Below are 26,038 nucleotides of genomic sequence, written 5' to 3'. Positions count from 1 at the left end.
CCCCCGCGGCCCCCGCCGAACAGATGGTGCCGATTTTCGCAGGGGGAGGTGGAGGAAACAAAGCCCGGAGAGCTGCGAGGCTGCAGCCTGGCTCCCAAACGCAGCCCGGGGGGGTGACATCTGTGGGGACGGGGTGCCTGTGGCGTGCCCAGCCCCGTGCTCAGCAGGCACTTGCGCCTGCCCTGCCTCACTTATCTCCCTCCTTTGTTGGTTTTCCCCCTTCTTTCCAGATAAAGAAGCCCGCGCACCGTCGGCGGGGATGCCGGTGAAGCGAGCGGGCTGCCTCCCCCTCTGTGCCCGGCGCGGGACCAGCGGCTGACTGGAAGCTGGAATGTTTGCCACTCGAGGCGATGCCCAGCCCTGCCCGCCCTGCTCCTAGCCTGGCTTCCCAGGGGTGACATTCCCGGTTTTCTGCTGTTCGGAGGGCAGTGCCACCGAGCATGCCGCAGGAAGCCCCTCGGCAGCTGAAGCCCAGGGGAGTTTTCCAGTGAGTCCAGCTCCTTAAAAGCCAGAGTTGCCTCTTCCCACCCCGGCGTTGGGAAGCGCCTCGGACAGCGAATTCCCCTGCGCCCAGCGGGTGTTGAGGTCCTGGAGAGCGGGCTGGAGGAGGGGGCTGCCATGGAAGAGAATGTGTTCAGCGTGCAGCAGATCCAGCCCAACGTCATCTCGGTGAGGCTCTTCAAGCGCAAGGTGGGCGGCCTCGGCTTCCTGGTGAAGGAGCGCGTCAGCAAACCGCCCGTCATCATCTCGGACCTGATCCGGGGCGGGGCCGCCGAGCAGAGTGGCCTCATCCAGGCTGGGGACATCATTCTAGCCGTCAATGGCAGGCCCCTGGTGGACATGAGCTATGAGACGGCGCTGGAGATCCTGAGAAGCATCGCCTCCGAGACCTACGTGGTCCTCATCCTGCGCGGCCCCGAGGGCTTCACCACTCACCTGGAGACCACTTTTACGGGCGACGGGACGCCCAAAACCGTCCGTGTCACCAGACCCCTGTGCCCGGCTCCGAAGGCGGTTGACTTGTCCAACCCAAGCGTTCCCGGCAAAGAGCAGCCACTGCCAGCAGCCATGGGATCGCTGTGGACCAGGGAAATGGGGAAGGAGGTGCAGCCCATGGTCCACGTTAACGGCGTCGTTCCCGGCAGCAAAGAGCCGGACGCCGGCAAGGGCAAGGACAAGGACGGGGCTTGTGGTCACTCCTGTCTCAACGGCGGCGTGGAAGACAACGAGCTGCTCAAAGAGATCGAGCCCGTCCTGGACCTGCTGAAGAGCAGCAGTAAGGACAGCGATGGAGATGCGCCCTCCAAGGTAGAGACACGGGATATAGAAGTCCAGGTGGACTGGTAGGTCGCTAAATACATTTTTTACCTTTGGTGGAATGTGCTGGTTTTGGCTCCCCGAGGTGTCGGTGAGCGCCTCTCCACAGCTGGCTGCTGCCTGGCACAGCAGGGTGGAGATGGAGAGGAAGGGATGAGAAAAAGAGGGAAGTGGTCGGTGAGGGGAAGATGAAAAGTTGGGAGAAGATTGTGGAAGAAAGATGTAAGCGTGGGAAATTGGGGAGATCAGGAATAACGTCTCACGGAAAGCTGAGCTGTGTGATGTGGTGGATCACAGGCTGAGCTGGGCTAAATCTCTGCTCCATGTTCTCAGCTCCATTTGTTTTAAGTTGAAGCAAAATCCTGTGCCTCAGTTTCCCTACCTGCCATGGTATTTCTGTCTTTGTGGTCCTGCCTTAGAGCTCTCTGGTTGAAATCCACTTTAACTTTAACGGGAGAGGAGGCAGGAAGGTCAGAACAACAGGGCATGGTGCTTCCCAGGAGAAATGAGCTTCCAAACCTTTTGGGAGAGGGGAGGAAAGCCCCAGTCCAGCTCCATCTGAAGCCAAGACAGGGCGAGGGCAGTGGGACCAGCCTGGTGGGAAGGGGGGAGATGTTTTCTGTCGACAGCTCGGCATGGCCAGTCCTTGTGGAAATGCCAGGATGGATCTGCCCCTGCTCCTAGTGAGCCAGATCACTATTTCAGGACTTGTGTGCATGGGTGGGGACGTGAACAACGCTTGTCCCATGTCCTGTTGAGGAGGGGGAAGTGGGACAGCTCCCGATTTTCCTCAGCGTCTCCCTGAGCTGTAGCGCACCGCTCCGGAGCCGGGGCAGTTCCCCGGGGCCCTTCCTGCTTTCCAGAGCTGTCGTTTAAAACTGGGTTTTTTTCAGTCCCATCTCCCTCTCCTCCTGACCGTTCATTAACACTGTTAGGTTGCCTTTCCCTGTTGCTTTTCCCCAGGTCCCCAAACACATTTTAGCAGTGCCAAGTGCTGCGGCAGGTTGTGGCTGCCCTCGCTTATTGACTGGCTGGAGCAGCCCCGAGGGTTTGCTGGAGCTGCAGATCTGTGGCTCGGCCACGGAAAGATCTGTAATTCCAAGTTCTCTGTAATTTCAGGTTCTCTTGCTGTAGACACTTCTTAGGAAAAGAAAAACATTGTGTTAATTTTTCTTTATCAGAAACAAGAGGGGAGAGCCACAGCGGGGTCCCCCCCATGGGCTCCCTGCCAAAGCTGAGCTCCCGCTTGCTCCCACCCCAATCCCACCCACACCCTCTGTGTTTTCCACCTTCCTTGTTTTATTTTCAGTTGTTTTCATGCCGTTCCTGCTCTCCCAATTTATTCCTGTTTCCTGTGAAGGACACGGTACTCAAGGCTTGTTAGGGTGCTCACACTGAGTCAGAGAGAAAAAAAATATCTGCTGGGCTCGGTGCCGGTGTCTGGGAGTCCTTCCTGCCACCCCCTCCCCAGCACAGCTACTCTCCAGGTCTTGTTCACTTGGGAATTCTTGGGATTTGGAAAATTCAGAAATTTGCTGTGTAATGGGAAGTGATTTAACCCCCCAGGCTCAGGACGCTCTCCAAAAACCTCTCTGGACTGTGCATGTTTTAATCCCATCCTGGGAGAGCCTGGTTTAAGAATTGAGACATTAAAAGGGTCAGGACTGGATACAAAATGTGCAGGGGGGGGGCTTCAAAGTCCCCTCTGGTTTAGCTCAGGGACTTGGGGGTCGCAGCCCAGCAAAGCCCCCAGAGGACACAATCCCAAACATTGGGATTGAACATGGGCAGCTTCACCCTTCAAACCATGTCCCCCATCCCACCGGCTGCAGGATCTCCAAGGAAATTTTGCTCCAGCTGTGGGGAGGATGAAAAACGTGATTCTACTCTGAGGAGTCTCTTTTATTCAGAGATTAAACAGAAATGCTTTGATTTCACTTTGATTTCACTTAAACTAAAGGACCTTGAAGCAGTAAAGCGGGGACTTCATCAAAATCTCAATATTTTGTTTTCAATATCCTAATTAAAAAAAAAAAATCTTTGTAATCTCTACACCTTGGGGATTAAAATCCACTTTTCAGTCAAATTCTCCTGCTTGATGAAAAGCTCTTGTGGAAGGACTCGGTGTGAGGGAAAAGACCCAGGCTGGAGCAGAGTCGAAAGATTCACTGCAGGGAGAAGCTGTCAGGAGCTGCTGTGCAGGGCAGAGGGCATTTCCGTGGGATTGGGCTGGGGATGATTCATCTCCTCGGCTTGGCCCACACAGAGCCGGGGCATCCTGAAGGTCTCCTGCACTCCAAGTTTTCTTGGATGGCAGGAGAAGTGCAGAAGGGTCAGGGAATAATGGGGAGTGGATATCTGGGGAGAGTGCTGGTCGATGCCAAGGAAATGCCAGAAGAGCTCCAGTGAGCCTTATCAGATGGATGCAGCTCGGCCCTGACTTCTCCGGGCAGGAATAGCGCAGGAATTGAGCTCTGCCTACAGCCAGGAGGGTGCAAAACCTGGCTCAAGGTTGAGCTGGACACCTCCAGCCTGGCCTGTTTGGTGTAGATCCAGCTGGAGATGACGGGTTTGGGATGGATCCTGTTCTGTCCCCTCTTTGCCTGGTGCTCACCTTCCCAGCCCGGGGCGCTTTGTCGGAGCCGATCCAGCTCAGGGAGCTGTGACAGCATTCCCAGGGCAAAGGGAATGGCACAAGGCTGAGCTTGCCCACAGGGAGCCAAAAACTTCTTGCTCAAGATGGGCTTTGGCAAAAACAATTTGAACTACACCTGGTGCTTTGGGCTTCCAGCTCCTCTCTCCAGAGTTACTTCCAAGGAAAGCTGGAAGGGAGCCTACAAGAAAGATGGAGAGAGACTTCTTACAGGAGCATGGAGGGACAGGATAATGGGAATGGATTCAAAATGGGCAGGGTTAGGTGGGATATTGGGCAGGAATTGTTCCCTGGCAGGGTGGGCAGGCCCTGGCACAGGGTGCCCAGAGCAGCTGTGGCTGCCCCTGGATCCCTGGCAGTGCCCAAGGCCAGGCTGGACACTGGGGCTTGGAGCAGCCTGGGACAGTGGAAGGTGTCCCTGCCCATGGCAGGGGTGGCACTGGATGTTCTTTAAGATCCTTTCCAATCCATCTTGTGATTGATTGGTTGATTGATTGATCCTAAGTTTGCTTTGGGGACACAATCAGTTCCTCTCCATCCCCTGCCCCCACGGTCTGCATTCCCCATGGGAATTCTCCTTGCTGGCTTCTCCCCCCACCGTGTGCCCTCGGGGTGTGTCCATGGAGTGGCCACGACCACGGCTCAGGCCATCTGCAGTCAGAAAAGGGAGCACAGATGTGGGGCTCAAGGTATGATGAGAGCTGGCATTTCTGCCATGAGGCTCACCGTGGGCTAGGAAGCAAAAATAGAGTTTGATTCACTCCCTGCCAGCAAACCCAGGTCTGTTTTTCCCTCAGAGCTCTGGGGAGATTGTCAGGTCCCATCTTCCCTCCTTCTTCCCCCCCCTCCCCACTGAGTTGCCAGGGTTTATTTTCCTTCCCAGGTCTCTTCCATGACATGAGCAGCATGATGGAAACATGGCAGTTTCAGTCCAAGCAGCAGCCCCGAGAGAGAGAAGTGTGCTGAGAGCAGGAATTCAGTTCAGGAAAGGTTTCAAGGTTTCAGGCTCCAGCTTGCCTTGGAACAAACCCCATAATTTTACAGTTCCTGAAGAGAAAATTCTCTTCCTTCCACTGTCCTCAGGACTGCCAAAATCTCTTTGTGTTGCTCAAAACATTTCATTTGCATTTCTGATCTGTCTTCATTCTGCTGCACTTGGACACAAAACTTTAAAACCTCAGAAAGGAGAAGGTTCCCTGGAATTTCCACATTTGTGCCATTCTGGAAATGGATGCAGGGAGCTCTGGCAGGGAATATCCTTCTCCTGCTCCCCTGGTCGAGGCTTCTTCCTCATCACTCTCCTCCCTCACTAATCCAGAGAGGCATTTTGTGCCTGGAAACCACATACTCCACCCAAATATATCCCATATTCCACCCAAATATATCCTGTATTCCACCCCAAATACATCCCATATTGTCCCCAGATATATCCCATATTCCATGTTCCACCTAAATATATCCCATATTGCCTCCAAATATATCCCATATTCCCCCAAATATATCCCATATCCCATATTCCCCCCAAATATACCCCATATTGTCCTCAAATATATATCCCATATTCCTCCCAAATATATCCCATCTTCTCCCAAATATATCCCATACTCTCCCCAATATACCCCATATTCCACCCAAATATATCCCATATTCCACCCAAATATATCCTGTATTCCACTCCAAATATACCGCATATTGTCCCCAGATATATCCCATATTGTCCCCAAATATATCCCATATTCCCCTCAAATATATCCCATACTCCACCCAAATATATCCCATATTCCACCTGAATATATCCCATATTGTCCCCAAATATATCCCATATTTCCCCCAAATATATCCCATATTCTTCCCAAATATATCCCATATTATCCCCAAATATATCCCATGTTGTCCCCAAATATATCCCATATTGCCCCAAATGTATCCTATATTCCTCCAAATATACCCCATATTCCACTCAAATATATCTCATATTGCCCCAAATGTATCCCATATTCCCTCCAAATATATCCCATATTCCGCCCAAATATATCCCATATTGTCCCCAGATATATCCCATATTGCCCCCTAATACATCCCATATTCACCCAAATATTCCCCCAAATATATCCTATATTCTGCCCAAATACATCCCATGTTCCCCCCAAATGTATCCCGTATTCCTCCCCAGCCCCGGGCTCATCCCGGTGTGCTGCTCCCGGCGTGCCCTGGCGTGCCCAGCCCTTGTCCCCGTGTGTGATCCCAGCAGATCACCTGGCCCAGGTGTGACCCCGCAGGAGATCCACGTGTGACTCCCAGCACACCTGAGCTCCTTTCTGCCTCTGCCCAGGCTGGGATCCTGCAGGTGCTCGCTGGGAGAGGCTGGGAAGGGGCAGGAGCCGCTGCAGCTCGGTGCTGGTTGAATTTTGAGCCGTGCTGGTGGGACTTTGGGATTGCTTGGATCTGTTCCCAGGTCTTTCCGTGTCAGTGCCTCCTCAAAGGCATTTGCCAGCCTCATATTTCACAGACTCCCTGAGGCTGCAGCTTGCTCGGCTCATTAGTCCCTGATCCCAGCGCTGGGCACATTCCTGACTTTCTGAGGCCGCAGGATCTTCTCCAGATCATTCCACAGGTTCTTCCCGAGGCTTTTGTCCTCCTTCCTTCCGTGCTGTGCCAGATCCCCTCTCCCACTTGTTCCTTGCTTGGATCACCCCGCAGTTCCCACCATCCCTGCTGCCTCTCCAGGGAGTGCATCCCAGGCTTTGGAGTTATTCCTTCTCCCAAATTCCCACCTCCTTCCCGAGCTCTGCTCCATCCTCTGTGCCCTGCAAATCCCTTCTCCTGCCCCATCCCTCTCCCTCTGCTCTTGTCCAGACCTTGCTGAACCCTCCAGCCTGCAACCAGCACGTTTTCCAACTGCCCCAGGGAAGGAAGCATTTTGATTTTAATTTAATTAAAATTAATTAAATTAGGGAATTTTGATTTCTGAGGCTGCCCTGCCCCTCTGGAATGTGGTTTTCCATGGGGCAAAAGAAAGGTGAGGCAAGAGCTGCTTATCCCAGCCCCAAGCACCAGAAGGAGAAGCACTGCAAGTGCAGCAATTCCCGAGGAAACATCAGGGAATGAGGTAAGAAGAAGGAATTTCTCTCCCGAGGTTTGAGCTTCCCACGCAGCCCCAGGCTCAGGTTTTCCAGGAGAAGGAAGAAGCCCTGGTCACAGCACAGGGTGATGTTATCAGTGTCACCAGAGCTGTCACCAGAGGTGTGGGCACTGCCATCCTTATCATCCATCCAGCCCGGGGTGGCAGCAGCCAGGGCTGTCTCTGCTCCCTGCCTGGGAAATCAGAGAGATCCTTCTGCCAAGGAAATTCAAAGGAGCCGAGTGACAAACTGACAAACTTCCCTTTCGCTCTTTTTTTTCCCCCTTTAATTTCTTTTTGGAAAAGCTTTGGAGAAATTTCTGAAAGGGCTGTCTCAGCAACTTCCCTTCTGCCTCATCACTCGGAGCACTGCAACATCATCAAATTAGTCAAAAGAAAACAGTGGTGCCTCTCATTTCTCCAAACAGCCAGATGCTCTTTCCAAGGGGAGGCAGCATCCCAGGCTCTGCCTGGCACCAGTGGGGGAGGGCAGGATTCCTCTTTCCTTTTTAAAGTATCAAATTTGGCTTTCAGATCAGAAAAAACCCTCAAACAGGGGTTTGGATCTCTCTGGATCCAAGAGATCTGGCCAAGAGTGTGTGATGGATCTGGGAGTGGTCAGAGAGGGATGCCTGGATCCTGGATCTGGCTTTTGGGAGAGTTCATCCAACCGATGGCCTCCACCTTCAGCATTGCTTCCAGTTCCTCAAAGACATCGAAGTGGGGATTAAAAACATCTCATGGAATGGTTTGGGTTGGAAGAGACCTTAAAGCTCATCCTGTTCCACCCCTGCCATGGGCAGGGACACCTTCTGCTATCCCAGGCTGCTCCCAGCCCCAGTGTCCAACCTGGCCTGCAGTTCTCCAAAAAGAGGAGCCAGCTCCTGTCTCCCTGTGGCTCTCCCAAGGCAGATCCCTGGGGATGTCCAGCCTGGCTCCCTCGAGGGAGCTGTGCCCCCCCAGTGCCCACCAGAATGGCTTTTGATTTTGATTTTGATAAAATCCTTTTGGGAACATTACCCAGGGGCTGAGCTCGGACACAGAGTTGTGGCTTGTCCCCTCAGCCTCCTCGAGCTGTGAGTGACATCCTCACAGGTCACCCTGTGCCTCTGGGGGCTGCAGCAGCCACAGCAAGAGAGGAAAATAACTCATCCCAAAAATCCTGTTCCTGTCCCAGCTCGCAAACAAGGCCCTTACAAGCGAGGGCAGGAAATATTTGTGAAATGAAGCAATTGATGGTTTTTATTTTTCTTCCCCATCTGTGCTCGGACTGGGGTGAGGCTCTGGCTGCTCTGAATGGGCTTTTCTCTTCCTGCCTCTCTCCAAAAAGACAGAGCCGGATCCTTCTGGGCAGCCTCATCCGGGGGAGGCTGCACTGGCTCAGGGCAGCCCCTGGCCAGGCGCAGCACCAGGAGCACCCCCAGGTCACTCTGGTGGCTTTGTCACAGCCACGCTTGGCTGTGCTTTCCCAGCAGGGTCAGCCCCTCAGTGCCAGGCTCATGCAGCCGTGAACCCGTGGGGAAGAGCAGCACGAATCCCGCTCCTGCCACACCTGCAGGCATGCAAGGGAGGTGGAGCATCCCGGTAATTCCCACCTGGATGTCCCTGTCCCTCAGCACGGGGCACCTCGCTGCCAGGCGGTGCTCGAGGCCAAGGAATGGGAGCAATCCCTGCTCCAGAAGGACCTGGAAATCCCAAACCACCCAAATTAATACCCAGCTTCACTTGACATCTGGGATTTCTCCAGCTGCCAACATTTATGGCTTTGCTGATGAGATCCCACATGAGATCCCACATTCCAAGGCCTCCAGCTGCTGCTGCCAATGGATGGATCCCTCTCCAAGCTTCCCTCGTGCTGGCACTGGCCCTGCAGACCCTTCTCAGGTACCAGCACCCTTTTGGAGGTGCCTGTGGGATCTCTGGCTGATCCCAAACTTCTCCTGGAGAGGCCCCGTGGTTTTCCAGCGGGTTCCTTCTGTGAAGTCCCAAGTTCCAGGAGAGCCAAGGGATCTCTTCCTTACGGATTCAGTGCTTCTGTCTGGATTTTGGGCCCGATGTGAGGAGCAGCTGAGGCTTGTCAGCTGCTGGAGGTGACTTCAGGACCTCGATGGCCCTGTGCTGACCTGGCTCGGTGTCCCTGTCGGATTAAGCTCTTTCCTGACCCAGAGATGGGGCACCTGAGAGGCATTTTAAAACCTTTTATTCCATTTTCAGTCTGGTGAGAAGGGTGAGACAATACAGATGTTATAATTCACACCATCACAATCAGAAGCCAACTATTTCCTAATTACAAAACACTGTAAGTGTTTCCTGGCCTGTCAGCTTTAGCCACACCATGCTGTAGATGCCTTAAAGCTAATAATCCAAAATTACTCTTTGTGAGTCCCACTACAATGCACTTTCATAGTTCCATTTCTCCAAAGTATCCAGTCTTGTTTGCAAGGCCATCTTTGAAACTTGTTTCTAGCTCCATTTCTCTCCCAGCAATGTCTGCCCTATTCCATGGCATTTCTAAGTCAACATTTCTTATCTCAAGGTTTGCATACAGATGCTCACTGTGTGGGCCTTCTGTCAGGCTTGGAGAATTCTCCACAAATCCATTTCCCACACGTCCCCTGGCAGGATGGGATCAGGGCAGGAGGGCAGGGATGTGCAGCCGTGGGAATGAGAGCTGTTAAATGGAGATTTAACAGCTGGGCCTGGCTTCGAGGGGACAGGCTGTGGTTCCATCCTGCTAATTCCCTGCCTGCCTGCTGGGGATTACTGGGAGGGAGGCAGACTGGGCAGGAGAGCCTGAGCTTGCCCTCTGGATTGGGCACAGAGGGGTTGTGCAGCTCGTGGCTGTCCCTGTCCCCGGGATCCCTGTGGATTCTGGGATCTGTGTGGATCACCACCCCCTGCAGCAGAGATTGGGATCTGTTGCCTTTGGCTGAGGTGCTGCGGGTGGGGTTTCTTAAAAGCTTTGTTTTATCTGATTGAAACCCTTTCACTTTTATCTGATTGAAACCCTTTCACATCCTCCTAGGAGCCAGGTCACCAGGGAACAGCTTTCATGGCCTGGAGGGGCACAGAAATCCCAGCAAAAACGGCCCTTAGGCACCTGTGCCTCCTCACTTGCACCAAGGTGGCCACTTTCCAATGTTTGGAAGGCAGCCAGAGCCCCGGGAAATATTTTGGCAGCTGAGCGTGATTCTGTAAAAGCAGAAAAATGACAGAAAAAGCACAGGGAGATGCTCTTTAAATGAAGTCTTTTCCTTAAGCTAAAGGAGTTCAAGGACTGTGAAACTGAATTTATTTGTATTTATTTGTCTTCCTGAAATTGAATCAGAAGCATCCTGTTGCTTTGATTTATGCCTTGGGTGCAAGTGTCCTACTTTGGTCAGTGCCCAAACCCTGCCACCATTAATGAGAATTCTCATTATTGATTCAGTGGCACCTGGAAGGCTTTTAAGGACTGACAGGAGGAACAAAACAATTCCAGAGGGCATTTCCTCAGTGCCTGTGCCTGTCCTGACCCGTGCCCCTGCTCAGCTCAACCCAGGAGCCCCTTCCCTGGTGGCCTTGGTGGTGCTGGTGACAGAGGTGCCACCCCTGCCTTGCCTGAATGTCACCTCTCTGAACCCCGTTTATTTTCTCCTTGGTGAGGAGAGGTTTTGCATCAGCTCTGGTGGCATTTCAGAGCCTGTCCCACATCCCAAAAGGTGTGTGGTGCAGTGAGCTACCCCTGAGCTACACCTGAACTACCCCTGAGCTACCCCTGAGCTACCCCTGAGCTACCCCTGAACTACCCCTGAGCTACCCCTGAGCTACCCCTGAGCTACCCCTGAACTACCCCTGAGCTACCCCTGAGCTACACCTGAACTACCCCTGAACTACCCCTGAGCTACACCTGAGCTACCCCTGAGCTACCCCTGAGCTACTCCGGTGTCACCGCGTGGGCCGGGGCAGCCAGCGCTGGGCTGTCCCCAGTGCCCAGCCCTCCCTCATCCCCAGCAGTTCCAGGGGCAATCCCTCAGTTTGCTTGGCTGAAATCACTTCCACTCCCAGCATCTGCAAAGGTCAGGGAGAGGAGGGAGAGCTCCTGGGAGCCTCCTGTTTGTTCTGGGGTTTTTTTTTTCCTCTTCCCTGCTCACGAACACCGAGCTGCTCTGCAAACTCCTTCTGCCACGAGCTTCTCCAGCCTCCTTTCCCCCTCTCCATGCTTGTTTTCCCAGGGTTCCAGCTGGGGTTTTGGGGTGCAGAGGCTCTGCTGTACAGCCAGTGTGGGGCCAGGGCATTCCTGTGGCTCTGAGGTGGAGCTCCCATGGAGTTTGGGTTGTCCTCACCTCGGTGATTCATCGCCCTGGCCGAGGCTCTGCCTTTCCTCCCTTCCCACGGGGCAGTGGCCAAGTTTTGACTCCTGTGGGAAGCAGCTGGGGCAGGAGCTGTGCCCGTGGTGCCAGCACCCAGAAAGGTTTTTAACCCTTCAGTTTCAGGGAAGGGGAGAACAACCCCCAGAAAGCTTTGCCGGCTCGGATGGAGAACGATCGTGTCCTGGGGGACCTGTGGGGGAAGAGCAACGTCCCCGTGGTCCTGAACAACCCCTACTCCGAAGCAGAGCAGGTAAGAGGCCATGGCTGGGGCTGCTGTGGGTGGGAAAACCAAAATTCCCTGGGTTTGTGGGAATGTGACCCATCCCAGAGGGTTCTCAGAGCGCAGAGAACCTGCAGGGACAGCGTGTGACCCCACAAGCTGGAGCTGATGGATCCCAGAGCCTGTTTGGGCCAGGAGCTGAAGCGGCTGCGGTTCAGGCAGGGAATGGAGGTCACTGGAGAATGATGCTCCTCATGCAAGGGCTGACGTGGGATGGGAGCCCAGCCAGGGAGCAGGACGCCGAGGCCTCCCTGGGGAATGTGATCCCTTTCGGTGGCACAAGGCCAAGCTGCATCATTAAAGTCGTTTGGATTCATCTGATGGTAATTCAATAGAGCACTTCAGATAATGCCTTCCACGGTGCCTTTTCATCTCCTCACACTCCACGGCCATAAATTCTCAGGCTTCCTTGCCAAGAGGAGATTAACTCCACGTTTGTAGCAGAGCCAGAGACGTCAGGCAGACCCTGCCAGGCCACCAAGATCACCTCGGGGAAAACACGACGTGCGTGAGCTCTGCCAGTGCTTGGGCAAAAGGATCTCCCTGATGGGATTATCCAGGGCAGGACCTGGGGGACCAGACTGGAGATCACCTCCCAGCCATGGGCAGGGACACCTTCCACTGTCCCAGGCTGCTCCAAGTGTCCATTCTGGCCTTGGGCACTGCCAGGGATCCAGGGGCAGCCACAGCTGCTCTGGGCACCCTGTGCCAGGGCCTGCCCACCCTGCCAGGGAACAATTCCTTCCCAATCTCCCATCCATCCCTGCCCTCTGGCACTGGGAAGCCATTCCCTGTGTCCTGTCCCTCCATCCCTTGTCCCCAGTCCCTCTCCAGCTCTCCTGGAGCCCCTTTAGGCCCTGCAAGGGGCTCTCAGGTGTCCCTGGAGCCTTTTCCTCTCCAGGTGAGCACCCCCAGCTCTCCCAGCCTGGCTCCAGAGCAGAGGGATGGGTGGTCTGAAGATCACAGAGATTCCCAGAGGATCACCCAGTGCCACCCCTGCCATGGCAGGGACACCTCCCACTGTCCCAGGCTGCTCCAAGCCCCGTCCAACCTGGCCTTGGGCACTGCCAGGGATCCAGGGGCAGCCACAGCTCCAGAGCAGAGGGGTTCCCTTGGAGCAGCTCTGGTGCCTCCTCTGGACTCTCTCCAGCAGTTCCAGGTCCCTCCTGAGCTAGGCCCCAGAACTGGGTGCATTTGTCCTGGCAATCCTGCATGCAATGATGTTCCCACCTACTTTTGCAGCCTGGCAGTGCCGGAGACCCATGGGGGACACACGAGACCCTCTGAGCTGGTGCTGATGGCCACACAGGGCACTGGGATAGCCCTGGCCATGCTGCAGGGCTGTAGCCAGCCTGGCTGGGTGCATTTCCAGCCTCCCTCACCTCAGAACCGTGGCCAGGTGTCCCGGCAGCACAGCCAGCCTCGGGCTGGGTGTCACCCCACACCAGTGGCAGCACCCCTGAGCTGCAGCAGCCGCTGGGGGATGGCCCTGGGCAGCCCCACGTCCCACAGCCCGTGGAATCCTGAGCCCGGGACAGGTCAGTGCTGGTCCCTTTGCCCCAGCTCTGCAGAGACTCTTGTCTTCCTGCCTCCTTTGCTAAGCCCCGTGCGTGTCCGTGTCTGTTACTATAAGCACTTTATAACCTTCTGTGTGCAGAGCTTAATTTCTCTCTGTGCTGGGGCTGCCAAAACCGCCAGTCTTAAGCTGCTATTAAACTCTTTATTATTTTTTTTTTCCACTGGATGCACAGCTTTCTTTTTATCCTTCTTATCCCTGAATCCTTACGCCTGCTTTTCTGGAAGCAGTCTGGTTTTTCCCCCAGCCATTCCTCGGGGCTGTGTGCAGTCAAGGCAGCTGAACTTCTTTCAAGCAGCAATAAATACTATTAGCACAGGGGAAAGTCAAGCCAAGTGGGAACTTTCCTCGGTTTTTTTGAAGCGGGATTGGGTGGATTCACTTGGCCAGGTGGCGAATGCTCACTGAGGCTCGTAATAAGGTGCTGAAAGCCCCGCTGGGCATCGATCCCCGTCCCTCTGTTATTTTTTACAAAACCACACGGCGTTTTTTGCTGGTTTCCCAGGAGCCCAATCCCCCTGGCCCTAACCCTGAGGATGCCGTGGCTGTGCCGGGTCCTGCTTCACTCCGCAGGGACAGATTTGTGAGCAGCCCGAGGGCAGCCGGGGCCTCTGTGCCCGTGTGGCTCTCAGGGGAAGCGACTCAGAGCAGCTTGTGAGGCTGATTTGCGGCTGTGCCAAGGCAGGGGACACGCTCTGAGCCGAGCGGGGCTGGTGCAGTCTGGACGGAAATGTCAGCACGGAGATAAATCCACGACACGGCTGCTGCTGCTGCTGCTGCCCTCGCCCCGATGCGACTCAGCCGAGCGCTCCCACCGCAGGGTGAGCACCTGCAGAGCCCAGGACGGGAGCTGTCCGCTGTCACCGTGTCCCCAGGGAGCCCCCAGGGCAGGGCCTGCGGGAGCAGACAGCTCGGGAGCCGCAAAGTGCCGGCACACTCTGGCACAAGCTGTTTGCATAACGCGTGTGCGCCCCGGCTGCCGCAGTTGTCTTGTCCCTCTCCTGAGTCACCGATGTCCCAGCTGCCTAATTAAAACATGAAAAGATCTCACGCAGCCTCCCTGGCGGAGCGGCGGGGAATGTTTGGCTCCGGCTTCAGCACACACACACACACACACACACACACACACACACACACGAACTCAAACACGGCTCCTTCCCGGGCTGCCCTGGGTTCTCTCTCTCTCCACAGCTGCTCCGGGATGTGGCTCTCAGAGCTGACACCTCTGCTCCAGCCTGGCCGCTATCCCAGGGTTCAGCATCCCTCTGCTCCGTGGCCCTCTCCCAGGGAGAGTTGTCAGGCACTGGGACAGATTAACGGGGTCCCATTGATCCCTGGAAGTGTCCAAGAAATGACACTCGGTGCTCTGCTCTGGCTGACAGCCTGGTGCTCACTCAAAGGTTGGGATCCACCACCTCGGAGACCTTTCCCGACCTTAATGCCTCTGTGACTCCGAGATTCCAGCTTGCCCAGTTCCTGCAGGGAAAAGACCAATGGGAAGGCAGCAGCTTTGAGGGGGTTTGAGGCAGAACGTCTGCAGGCAGAAAAGCACCAACCCTCAGTGAAGTTCTGCCCCTTTGTCATCCCCTGGTGGCAGTGTCCCCTGGCCCCAGGGCAGGGAAGGGGCAGGGACTGCAGGTCTGAAGGCTCAGATTTTGCCAGATTTTTGAGTCTTGCGTCCCCCCACTTGCTCCGAGGATGGGGACATTGCTTCATCTGCATTCCCAGCACGTTTTGGGGCCGTACCTGCTCCAGCAAGAAGTATTTTAGGAGCACACCTTGTCAGGAGATCAAAACTCCCATTAAAAAGTGCTGGGTGCAATCAACACTCCCTGCCTGGTGCTCCCGGTTTCTGTCTGGCAGGTGGAGCTGCAGGTGAGGATTGGTTTTGGTTGCATTTCTGAGCTGGTTTCAGCACATTTTGCCCATCTCAGGGAGCTGCTCTGAGCAATCAGGCACAGAGGGAAGGTGGCAGATTGTCCCCTTTGGTCCTTGGGGTGGGTCAGGGAGCACAGGAAGCTGTTGGTGACTGAAGAATGATTCAATTCTCTTGAAAGAGTAAAACAAGCAGGGGGAAAAAATGACCAGGAGCTGCCACTGCCATGATTCAGGCTGGACTCCTCAAAATTGAAAAAAATGAGCTTAAAAATAGTGTTTTTCTAGGACTACATCAAGGAGGTTCTTATTTACTGCTGGGTTTGAGCTCTGCATGAGGTTTTCTATTCAGTTTCTGCAACATGCAAAGGGGAGGCTGAAATGTGGTGTGTGGACATTTGGCTTCAAGGGGCAGACTTTGACACTTGGGAAAATCACGGGATTTGTGGCATGAGGAATGTCAGAGATGCACAGCAGCACAGCCTGAGGGGTGCAGGCAGCAGCTTTTGGAAACTGCAAGGGCTAAAGAAGGTCCTGCTGAGGATTCAGGCTGTAAATCTCTGCCTTCCCCTCCAGCCTCTGTCCCTTGCTCCCAGAATATGTTTTCAGAGCGTGGCATTACACCACGAGCCTCAGGCTGCTTGAAATCCCTGTTTTCCAGGGGAAAAAAAAAAAAAAAAAAAAAAAAAAAGTCTGGGCCTTATGGTAGAAACAAGAACTGAGCAAAAAGTCTGGCCAGCAGTGCTGGCAGGGCAATGCAAAGGTGTCTGCTCAGCCAGGCCTCGGCCTTGGAGTCAGCCAGGATTGATCTCTCCGAGCTTTGGGAAAGCAGAGCAATCCTCTGGTGAAGTGGGGACCAGTCAGAGCTGGAGCCTCGGCTGCTCTGACATCCCTGTGCCTCCTGCTGCTTTCCCTCCTGAGCCAGGAGCTTCTCCCACCCTGTGCTGGTTCTTTGCTTCTTCAAATTCGTGCTGCTGCTGTGAGGGTGGCAGGAGCCCAGGATCCCCAGAAAGGAGGTGACACTCTGCTGAAGGCAGCGTCAGCTTCAAAAAAACCAGATTAATTCAAAAGGGACACCAGCCCCAGGATTCCTGTAGGAAGGGACAGACCCAGTCCCAGCCCAGAGCTGCTGTGCAGAGCCTTGGAGTGGTGCCAAACACCAGCAGCTTTGGCCAGGACGCTCTCAGGCGTTCCCGGGAGAGCTGCAGCAGCAGTGCCGTGGTTCCAGTGATGGAATTACATCCCTGTGGAAGATCTGACTCCTGGGAGACAGAGCTCTGCTGCCCAGAGCCACTGCAGACTGCCCTGTCCCCACTGGCAGACACTGATGGCTCTTGGAGCTTTAAGTGCTTGGGGTGAGTAAGGGCCACAGCAGAAAATTGCAGTTTTGTCCGTGAAAATGTGCAAAAAGGAGCACCTGTAGCCAGTTCTGCTCCTCACAAGCTCTGTGCTGGCTGAGGCTCTCCCCGTGCTGGCACGGAACTCAAGGAGAGCTGGGTGAGCCCATGCCAAGGCAGTGTCAGGGAGCTGAGGCTGGAGAAATCCAACTACTCATGATTCAGCAGCCCCCCCCACTTGGATAATTTATCCATCCTCATTCCTACAAGCTTTCAGCATTGGTATCAGAGGAGCTGTGCCTTTGGCTTGCTCAGATTGATGCTCAGCTCTTCGTTCTTCCAGGCAGAGCTTGGCACCTGCAGAACCTGAGCAGGTGATGCTCCTTGGGAAGACACATCCCACAGATTTTGGAGGAGAGTCTTCCTCTAAGAAACTTGAACACAACATTCTCCAAGTCACTTCCACCTCTGTTTTTAACTCATTTTCCACGTTTGGCTGTCCCATAACCAGATACAACTTCTTTATCCCATTGCGAGTCGGCTGCTCCATTGTAGGATCCCAAATAATGCCAAATATTGGGATAACACACCTCGTCTGGCTGTGTCACCCCCGGAATTCACGCACAGCCATCCAGCCATAGACAATGCTGTGTTGTTGGGACCTTTTCCTGCATTTTGCTGGTGAGTTCTGACCTTGTGCCGGGTGCTCCCTCTTTTCCAGCCGCCGCCAGCCGGGCGCCAATCCCCGACCAAGAACGGGAGCCCTTCCAAATGCCCTCGCTTTGTGAAAATCAAGAACTGGGAGACGGGCTCCGTGCTCCACGACACCCTGCACCTCAAGACTGCCATGGTGAGTAGAGCTGGCCAAAATTCCCTGAGCATCGTTGAGGGGGTGGCACCATTCCCAAGGTGGATTTACCCAGGAATGTAGAAGTGGGGGAATTCAGTCTTGTCTCCATGTCTTGGTTTAAAAGACAGGTGTCTGCTAAGGAGGGCAGGAGCCTCCCTTGAAATGGAAAATGCAAACCCCTTCCCTCTGAATTATTATAATTTTGAAATTAGGGGCTCTCAGATAAAGATATGGGAGCAGGAATAACAGTTTTTATTAGGGAATTTTTTTTTTAAATTTTAAAAAAGAAAATGCAGTAATACAAAACAACCACTGCCAGAGTCAGAGCAGGCCCTGGCAGCCTGTGGGTCAGGCTGGTGGCAGCAGTGCCATTCCACGGTGGCTCAGCCCTCCTGCAGTGCCAGCTGTGCTTCTGCTGGAGCAGGATCCTGGACAAGGCTGGAGTTTTCCTCTGAAGCTCCAGGGCTGCTGGAGATGGGCCTGGGCTTCCTCTGGGAATGCAGTGGGGCAGAAAGCTGCTCCTCTGGGAATGCAGTGGGGAAGAAAGCTGCTCCTCTGGGAATGCAGTGGGGCAGAAAGCTGCTCCTCTGGGAATGCAGTGGGCAAAGGCTGCTGTGCTGTTCCAAGGGCAGATTGGATCCAGGTAGGAATGCTTGGCTCCTCCCCTGGGCAGAGCCTCTCCCCATGGGCTGATGGAATTTTCTCAGCCATGCAGGGACACTCAGTGGCCATGAACAGGAGAGATCTCCTGGAGGGAGGATTGGCTGTGGGAGAGATAAAGAAAAATCTGCCCCATGAACAGCAGAGAACTGCCCCACCTCTGACAGATGGGGATAGAACACACAGCCCCAGCTACACCTTTCAGCCTGAGACACTCCAGTAGGGTTTGAATTTCAAATCTGGTCAATAATCAGAGAGATGGAAATCCATCTGGGATAAATAAGGAAAAGCATCTGACTTCATGCCAAGCTGGGGTGTGAATCCCATCTCTCCATTGTCTGGATCAGGAGGGGGAAGTGGTGACTGCACAAGGCCTGGCTGTCACCACACAGTGTCCCCAGCCAGCTGGGAATGTCCCTGTTTGTCAGACACCAGCACCCTGTCTGCGGGCGGTCACTGACTGCCCCAGCCCAGCTCAGGTGACCAGCAATGCTGTGGTGGCTCCAGAACATTCCCCTTCCCTCCTGTCCCCTCAGGCCACGGCGTGCACGGAGCAGATCTGCATGGGCTCCGTGATGACCCCCAGCCCCCACATCCGCAAGTCAGAGGACACCAGGACCAAGGAGGAGGTGCTGCTCCTGGCCAAGGACTTCATTGACCAGTACTACTCCTCCATAAAGAGGTGAGTGCTGCCTCAGCCACAGCCCGAGGCTGCTGCTGGCGCCGGGATGTCCCACGTGTCACCCAGAGCTGCCTCCACCCTGGGGCCCAGCACAGGAGGGACCTGGAGCTGCTGGAGAGAGTCCAGAGGAGGCACCAGGATGATCAGAGGGACGGAGCAGCTCTGCTGGGAGGAAAGGTTGAGGGAGCTGGGATTGTTCAGCCTGGAAAAGAGAAGCTTTGGGGTGACCTCATTGTAGCCTTCCGGTGCCTGAAGGAGGCAAAAAGAAACATGGAGAGGGACTTGAGGCAAGGGATGGAGGAAAGGGACACAGGGAATGGCTTCCCACTGCCAGAGGGCAGGGATGGATGGGATATTGGAAATTAGGAATTGTTCCCTGGCAGGGTGGGCAGGCCCTGGCACAGGGTGCCCAGAGCAGCTGTGGCTGCCCCTGGATCCCTGGCAGTGCCCAAGGCCAGGCTGGGTGTGGCTTGGAGCAGCCTGGGACAGTGGGAGGTGTCCCTGCCCATGGCAGGGGGTGGAACGGGACGGGCTTTAATGTCCCTTCCAACCCAGGCCATTCCATGATTCCATGATCTGATCTCCCACGCGTGTGAGTCACAGCAGGGGAGGCCCTGGTGCTCCTTCAGCAGCTGCTTCTTGGGTAGAGTTTCATTCCTGGTGTTTGTTGTGTCTCTGCACAAGCTGCTGTCCTCTCCCCCCGGTCCTTGCCCACCTGTTTTCCCAAAGCTGGGGTGAGCATCCACACAATCCTGTGGGTGTGTGTAGGAACAAGGTATTCCAGGTGGAGAGCAGCAGCATTCCCTGCCCTCCGCCTGACCCTCCACCTCCTCTGCTCCCAACCTTCCCAGATCCGGCTCCAAGGCCCACATGGAGAGGCTGGAGGAGGTGACCAAGGAGATTGAGGCCACCGACACCTACCAGCTGCGGGACACGGAGCTGATCTACGGAGCCAAGCACGCCTGGAGGAACGCGGCACGGTGCGTGGGCAGGATCCAGTGGTCCAAGCTGCAGGTGAGCACCAATCCCACCAGAAACACCCAGGAGATTCTGTGGGAAGCCTGTGGGAAGCTCCACTGGGATCACACTGGCTGTGTCAGACACCTGCTGGAGCCACAGGACACAGAGACCTCGCCAACCTCAGCCGTGTGGCTCCAGGAGAATTCACAGAATTCCAAGAGAATTCAAAGGTGTGCTGGAGTTTTGAAGAGGCAAATCCAGCTCTCCACCACCTGGGAAGCCCAGCACAGGTCCAGGGGCAGCTGTTCAGCACACACAGCTCCCCTCAGCAGCTTTGGGATGCTGGCAGGAGCTGGAAAAGTGTCCGTGGGATGGGAGACGAAGTGGCTGTGTCTGAAATGGAAGCTGGTGCTCCAGGGGACATTTTCCAATATCAGATCCTGCTCCAACATCTTTCCTGCTGCTTCCAAACCTGTTGCTCCACCTGGAGCGAGGCAGCAGGACACATTTGTCCTCAGTACTGAGGTCCAGCAGGGGAGGATTTGGCTCAGTGCCCTTTTGGCAAGGGAAACAGAGAACCGGTCTGGAAATCAGTGATCCCTAGGGAATCCCTTGGTACAGAGCTGTCCTCTCCTTCTGTAACCTGGAACAAATCCAGTGCTGCTGAGCAGCTCCTGTGGCTGCTTCACACAGGGAATGGGCACAGCCACTTCTGTTGATCCCCCTTCCTGATTTCCCGATGCTTTTGTGGATGCCCCTGGATCCCTGGAAGTGTCCAAGGCCACTTCCAGGGTGGATGGGGCTTGGAGCAGCCTGGGGTAGTGGAAGGTGTCCCTGCCATGGGCAAGGGGTGGGATGAGATGCTCTTTTAAAGTCCCAACCCAAACCATTCCATGATTCCATGATTCCCTGTCCCTCAGCCCTGCATGGCACCTGTCCTGCTCCAGCTTTGAGTGCTGATCTACGAGAGAAGCAGAGCAGACTCCGTAATTGTTGGGGGATGAGGCAGGAACAGCAGCAGGTTGGGAGCACAGGAATGAGGAGGTTTTTGCCTGAGCAGCAGATGAGTCACCTCTCCAAAGCAAAAGGGGCAGCTGGATTAGACATCCACGTGTTCCAAAGGCAGGGAACACATAATTATGGAGCTTTAGATCCCTGAGAAGCCACAGTGGTGCCTGGAGTTCTCCATGTGCTGTGTTTCCTCTGCCTGGCTCTGCCCTAGGAGCTGGAACATCCCCACAACTGCTTCCCTGTTCCAGGTGTTCGATGCCCGGGACTGCACCACAGCCCATGGGATGTTCAATTACATCTGCAACCACATCAAGTACGCCACCAACAAGGGGAACCTCAGGTGAGCCACCAGGGAGTCCCCAGGCTTTGCATCTGAGGGCCTCTGGGTGAGTGGAGATCCAGCTCTGGGCCCTGCACAGCCAGCAGCCGTCCTGGGAAGGGTTAGAGGGACACGATCTGGGGTGGAGGAGTCCTGCTGGTCTGAGTCTCTCTGCTCTTGCTGCCTGTTGGACCTGAGAGGGAAGATTTTCCCATTATTTCCCCTTTCCTATATTCTGCATCCAGCACAGAGCTCAGACTGCTCTCCAGAGCTGTCTGAAACCCCCTGCTAGCAGCCAGGAGCTGGGAACACCCCAAATTCCAGAGCCGCCAGTGTAACAACTCCCTGGGACTCACTCGGGGCACACCCAGAGGTGGTGGCAGCGCCTTTTCCTCCAGCATCTCACCCCTCCCATGTGGGAACCCAGGACACCCCTCTGGCTGCCCTGGCTGTCTCGAGACCCTGGCAGGGGGCTCGGAGACCTCGGCACGAAGTCAAAAACACCTGTGGCTTCAGTTTTAGCCCGTGGAAAAAACTGCCAACTCTGTATGAGGAATTACAAGCCACAAGGCTTTGAGTAGTGTGGTAGTTGAATTAACACAGGGTGAAAAAGTAGAATTTTGGGGCTTTTTTGAATGGGGTTCAAGGGGACAGGATGGAGGGATTTGGGCTTGTCCTGACCTTCTTCTTCTTCTTGCCCTCCATGTTTTACTGTTTTGGTGACACTTTTCTATTGGTTTAAGGTACAAACACACTGTCCAACATCAATGACAGATATTGGCATGTTACTGTAACCATGGCACATGGAGTTTTTGGTATAAAATGTGAACCCCACCCTGAGGGCAGATAGAATGCCATGGCCGAGCTGCTGGACAGAGCTCAGCAGGGCAGAGAGAGAATGTTCTAGATAAGGAAAATAAACAACCCTGAGAAGCCGACCCTGCGCATTCAGACTCCTCCTTTGGCTGGGAGAACAAGGACTTTTACACTCTCGGGGTCTCCTCAATAGCCAGACCCCGAGACTCCCACAGCTCCCGGCGTTCACCAGCGCTGCCTTTCCCTTCCAGGTCTGCCATCACCATCTTCCCGCAGCGCACGGACAGCAAGCACGACTTCCGCATCTGGAACGCGCAGCTGATCCGCTACGCCGGCTACAAGCAGCCCGACGGCACCGTCCTGGGGGACCCCGCCAACGTGGAGCTGACCGAGGTGCCAGCCTGTGGGACTGTGCCCTTTCCTGGCCCTTTTCCACCCTTGCCATGGCCTGGGGGCTTCACCCAAAACCCTCTCCCAGGTCTTCCCTCCAGTGAAGCTGGCAGAGCTGGCAGGGGAGTTGTGTCCATGTCTCACGGCTTTCCCTTGTATCCAGATGGATTTTCTTGGGAAGTTTCCTTTTCCTTGAAGTCTCCCAGGGCTTACACCACTCCATAGTTACCTTGTCCCCATCAATGAGAGATGGGGCACCTGAGAGGTGGTTTTAAAACTTTTATTCCATTTTCAGTCTATGAGAAGGGTGAGACAATACAGATGTTATAATTCACACCATCACAATCAGAAGCCAACTATTTCCTAATTACAAAACACTGTAAGTGTTTCCTGGCCTGTCAGCTTTAGCCACACCATGCTGTAGATGCCTTAAAGCCAATGATCTAAAACTACCCCTCGTGGGTCCCACTACAATGCATTTCCATAGTTCCATTTCTCCACAGTATCCAGTCTTATTTGCAAGGCCATCCTTTGAAACTTGTTTCTAGCTCCATTTCTCTCCCAGCAATGTCTGCCCTATTCCATGGCATTTCTAAGTCAGCATTTCTTATCTCAAGGTTTGCACACTGATGCTCACTGTGTGGGCCTTCTGTCAGGCTTGGAGAATTCTCCACAAATCCATTTCCCACATTACACCTGCCCTTCCCACGCCTGCTGGGGACACACAGGAATTCTGGGCACCCTCAGAGGGAGGAGGGGCTGGGTCAAGCAGGTTGGGATTGTCCAGTGAAGCACCACCTGGGGAGGCTGGGTTTGTGTCGCCCTCAGGCTTTTTTCCCAGGAATAAAGGCTGGGTTTTGTCACTTTTCTGCTTTTCTCACCTGTTTTCTCCTTCACCACTACAGGCACAAGCCATGATCCTACTGGGGATCGACTCCAGGCTCATTAAGAGCCCAAATTCCCCTGACTTGGCCATGGGTGGGCTGGGACAGGCCACCTCCTGGTGTAGCTCTCTGCTCTACCACAGGGACAGAAATCCTGCCAGGAGCAGTGCCCAGGACCACACACTTCCCTGCCCATTGTGTCTGGAGAGCAACCCTGTGTCTGGGACACCAACCCTGCCTCTGTTTTCCCCGCAGATCTGCATCCAGCAAGGCTGGAAGGCTCCGTACGGGCGCTTCGATATCCTGCCCCTGCTCCTCCAGGCCAACGGCAACGACCCTGAGCTCTTTGAAATCCCACCAGAGCTCGTGCTGGAAGTGCCCATCCGACACCCCAAGTGAGTCAGGGGCAGCCCCAAAACTGCTCGAGGGGATCAGCAGGACTGAGTTCCTCCGGTTCCACCCTTGCCATGGCCTGGGGGCTTCACCCAAGGCCCTCTCCCAGGTCTCCCCTCCAGTGAAGTTGGCAGAGCTGGCAGGGGAGTTGTGTCCATGTCTCAGGGCTTTCCCTTGTATCCAGATGGATTTCCTTTTCCTTGAAGTCTCCCAGGGCTTACACCCCTCCATAATCACCTCATCCCCATGAACAGCCCCAAAGGGAGGTACTGATGGAAATGTTCTGCTCGAGTCTTCCACCCTGGTGGCAAAGTGACTTCCCCCATCCCCCTGCCTGCACTGGGAGGGAATTCCTGGCTGGTTGCCTAATCCTGGCCTTTTCCCTGGCAGGTTTGAGTGGTTTAAAGACCTGGGCCTGAAGTGGTACGGGCTGCCAGCCGTTTCCAACATGCTCCTGGAGATCGGGGGCTTGGAGTTCTCCGCCTGCCCCTTCAGTGGCTGGTACATGGGCACGGAGATCGGCGTCCGCGACTACTGCGACAACTCCCGCTACAACATCCTGGAGGTAACTCCTGCTGCTCCCGGCCCGACTGGGGTTCCTGGGGAGCTGGCAGGACACTGGGAGAGCACAGGATATCCCTTCTGGGTCCAGTTCTGGGCCCTCACTTTGGGAAGGACGTTGAGATGCTTGAGCGCATCCAGAGGAGGCAACGAGGCTGGAGAGGGGCTGGGAACACAAACCCTGTGGGGGACAACTGAGGGAGCTGGGATTGTTAACCTGGAGAAAGGAGACTCAGATGTGACCTTATCACTCTCTACACTCCCTGAAAGGTGGCTGTGCTCAGCTGGGGTTGGGCTCTTTCTCCAGGCAGCACTGACAGAACCAGAGGGCACAGCCTCAAGCTGCACCAAGGGAAATTTAAGTTAGATATCAGGAAAAAGTTTTTCACTGAAAGAGTGATAAAGTTCTGGAATGGCTGCCCGGGGAGGTGGTGGAGTCACCACCCCTGGGTGTGTTTAACAAAGCCTGGATGTGGCACTGGGTGCCAGGGTTGAGTTGAGCTGTTGGGGCTGGGTTGGACTGGATGATCTTGAAAGTCTCTTCCAACCCGGTCATTCTGTGAGTCTGTGAATTCTCCTGGAGCCACACGGCTGAGGTAGGCGAGGTCTCTGTGTCCTGTGGCTCCAGGAGGTGTCTGACACAGCCAGTGTGATCCCAGTGGAGCTTCCCACAGGCTTCCCAAAGAATCTCTGGGCGTCAGCAGGTACCTGGTCATGTGCTCAGTTGAGGCCAAGTGCTGAAACATGAAAGGGTGAAAGGGTGGGAAGGCACTTGGTGGCTCCTCAGGGACGTGTGTGCCCTTGGGGACTCTCCAGCTGCTCCCATGGCTCAGGGAATGCCCACACTGGGAGAGACAAAGCCAAGCCATGGGAAGGTGCCCGTGCAGGGGGTCTGGATCCATCAAAACCTCCCAGGGAAGGCTGTGTTATTTAGAGGGGCTCTGTCCCTCTCCAGTCTCCTGAAAACCAGAGGGGTGGGAGCAGTGTGAGTGTCCAGCTGCTCCTGGTGGCCTCCTCAGCAGCATTTGGCCACCTGCCTCTGCTCAGGGAGGAGGAAAGGCCGTGCTCCTGCCATGGAGAGGAAGAGGCAGGATTTCTCCCCAGAGGAAGGCACATCAGCTCTTCCCTGCCCTGTGGGTGCCTTGTACCAGCCTGGGCCTCTCCTCTGGGTTCCTCTCCCCAAGCAGAGCTCTCCAATCCTTATTTTTTGGTCATTAAATCCTTCCCCTCCTGCCACATGTTGTTACAGCAAGTGGCCAAGAAAATGAACCTGGATATGAGGAAAACGTCCTCGCTGTGGAAGGACCAGGCCCTGGTGGAGATCAACATCGCTGTGCTCTACAGCTTCCAGGTACCTCAGGACCCTGCTTTGTCTGGGCCAGCCTGGAGGGACACAGGGACTGGGCGGGACAAGTGTGGAGACATCCACCCAAGCACAAGGGCTGAAATTGGGCTGTGCCTCCCGAATTTGGGCTGCTGCAGTGAGATTTAATACTCTCCACACTCTGGATGTTGTAAAACAACATCACCAGCACCTGAGTCCTGCTGGTCCAGAAGGAATATCCCAAGAGGGGGAAAATCCAGCCCTTCTGACCTGTCCATGAGGCAGGAACTGGCCCAGGTTCTCCCCCAGCCTGCACCTAAAGGCTGAGTAACAAAACCAGGCCTTGGCCACCCAGCTTCAAAGGGTGAGAGTCCTTCCCAGAGCTGGGTCGGAGCTGCCCCGCTGGAAGAGCTTCCCAAGGGTCTGAGCAGAGGATGCTCCATCCCATCCATCCCATCTCTGCTTGGCCAGGACAGGGGGAACAGGGCTCCCATAGCACATCCATTCTCAAAGCACTGGGGCAGCTTTAGAGCCTCCTTGGGAAGACCAGGGTCAGCAGCCACCTTGGATCATCCCCAAAGACCCCAAAGTAAGGAATATTTGGGACAAGCAGCTCCAATGTAAAACTGTGGCTTTTTCCCTCTGGGATGTGTTGACAAGTGCTGGCTCTGCCCTCT

At 54.9% G+C, this 26,038-nt stretch overlaps 1 protein-coding gene across 2 annotated transcripts in view; it reads left to right on the top strand.

Annotated features, from left to right (window-relative positions):
• Positions 1-618: 618 nt before the first annotated feature.
• The window catches only part of NOS1 (nitric oxide synthase 1), a 51,204-nt gene continuing 25,784 nt past the window's right edge, over positions 619-26,038 (top strand). Inside the window, exons 1-10 of one of the 2 annotated variants that reach the window (XM_053959594.1) lie at positions 619-1,343; positions 11,561-11,693; positions 17,233-17,361; positions 18,558-18,703; positions 19,555-19,717; positions 20,923-21,014; positions 22,061-22,202; positions 23,339-23,478; positions 23,867-24,041; positions 25,287-25,388. In XM_053959594.1, the coding sequence (XP_053815569.1) occupies positions 619-1,343; positions 11,561-11,693; positions 17,233-17,361; positions 18,558-18,703; positions 19,555-19,717; positions 20,923-21,014; positions 22,061-22,202; positions 23,339-23,478; positions 23,867-24,041; positions 25,287-25,388 (1,947 nt within the window). The remainder of the gene's footprint in view (positions 1,344-11,560; positions 11,694-17,232; positions 17,362-18,557; positions 18,704-19,554; positions 19,718-20,922; positions 21,015-22,060; positions 22,203-23,338; positions 23,479-23,866; positions 24,042-25,286; positions 25,389-26,038) is intronic. The other variant, XM_053959595.1, reaches the window with a different exon arrangement.

Source organism: Vidua chalybeata, chromosome 18, assembly GCF_026979565.1.
Source record: "Vidua chalybeata isolate OUT-0048 chromosome 18, bVidCha1 merged haplotype, whole genome shotgun sequence".
Taxonomy (NCBI): Eukaryota; Metazoa; Chordata; class Aves; order Passeriformes; family Viduidae; genus Vidua; species Vidua chalybeata.
The sequence above is the reverse complement of the archived record's forward strand: the minus strand, read 5'-3'. Positions and strand labels throughout refer to the sequence as shown.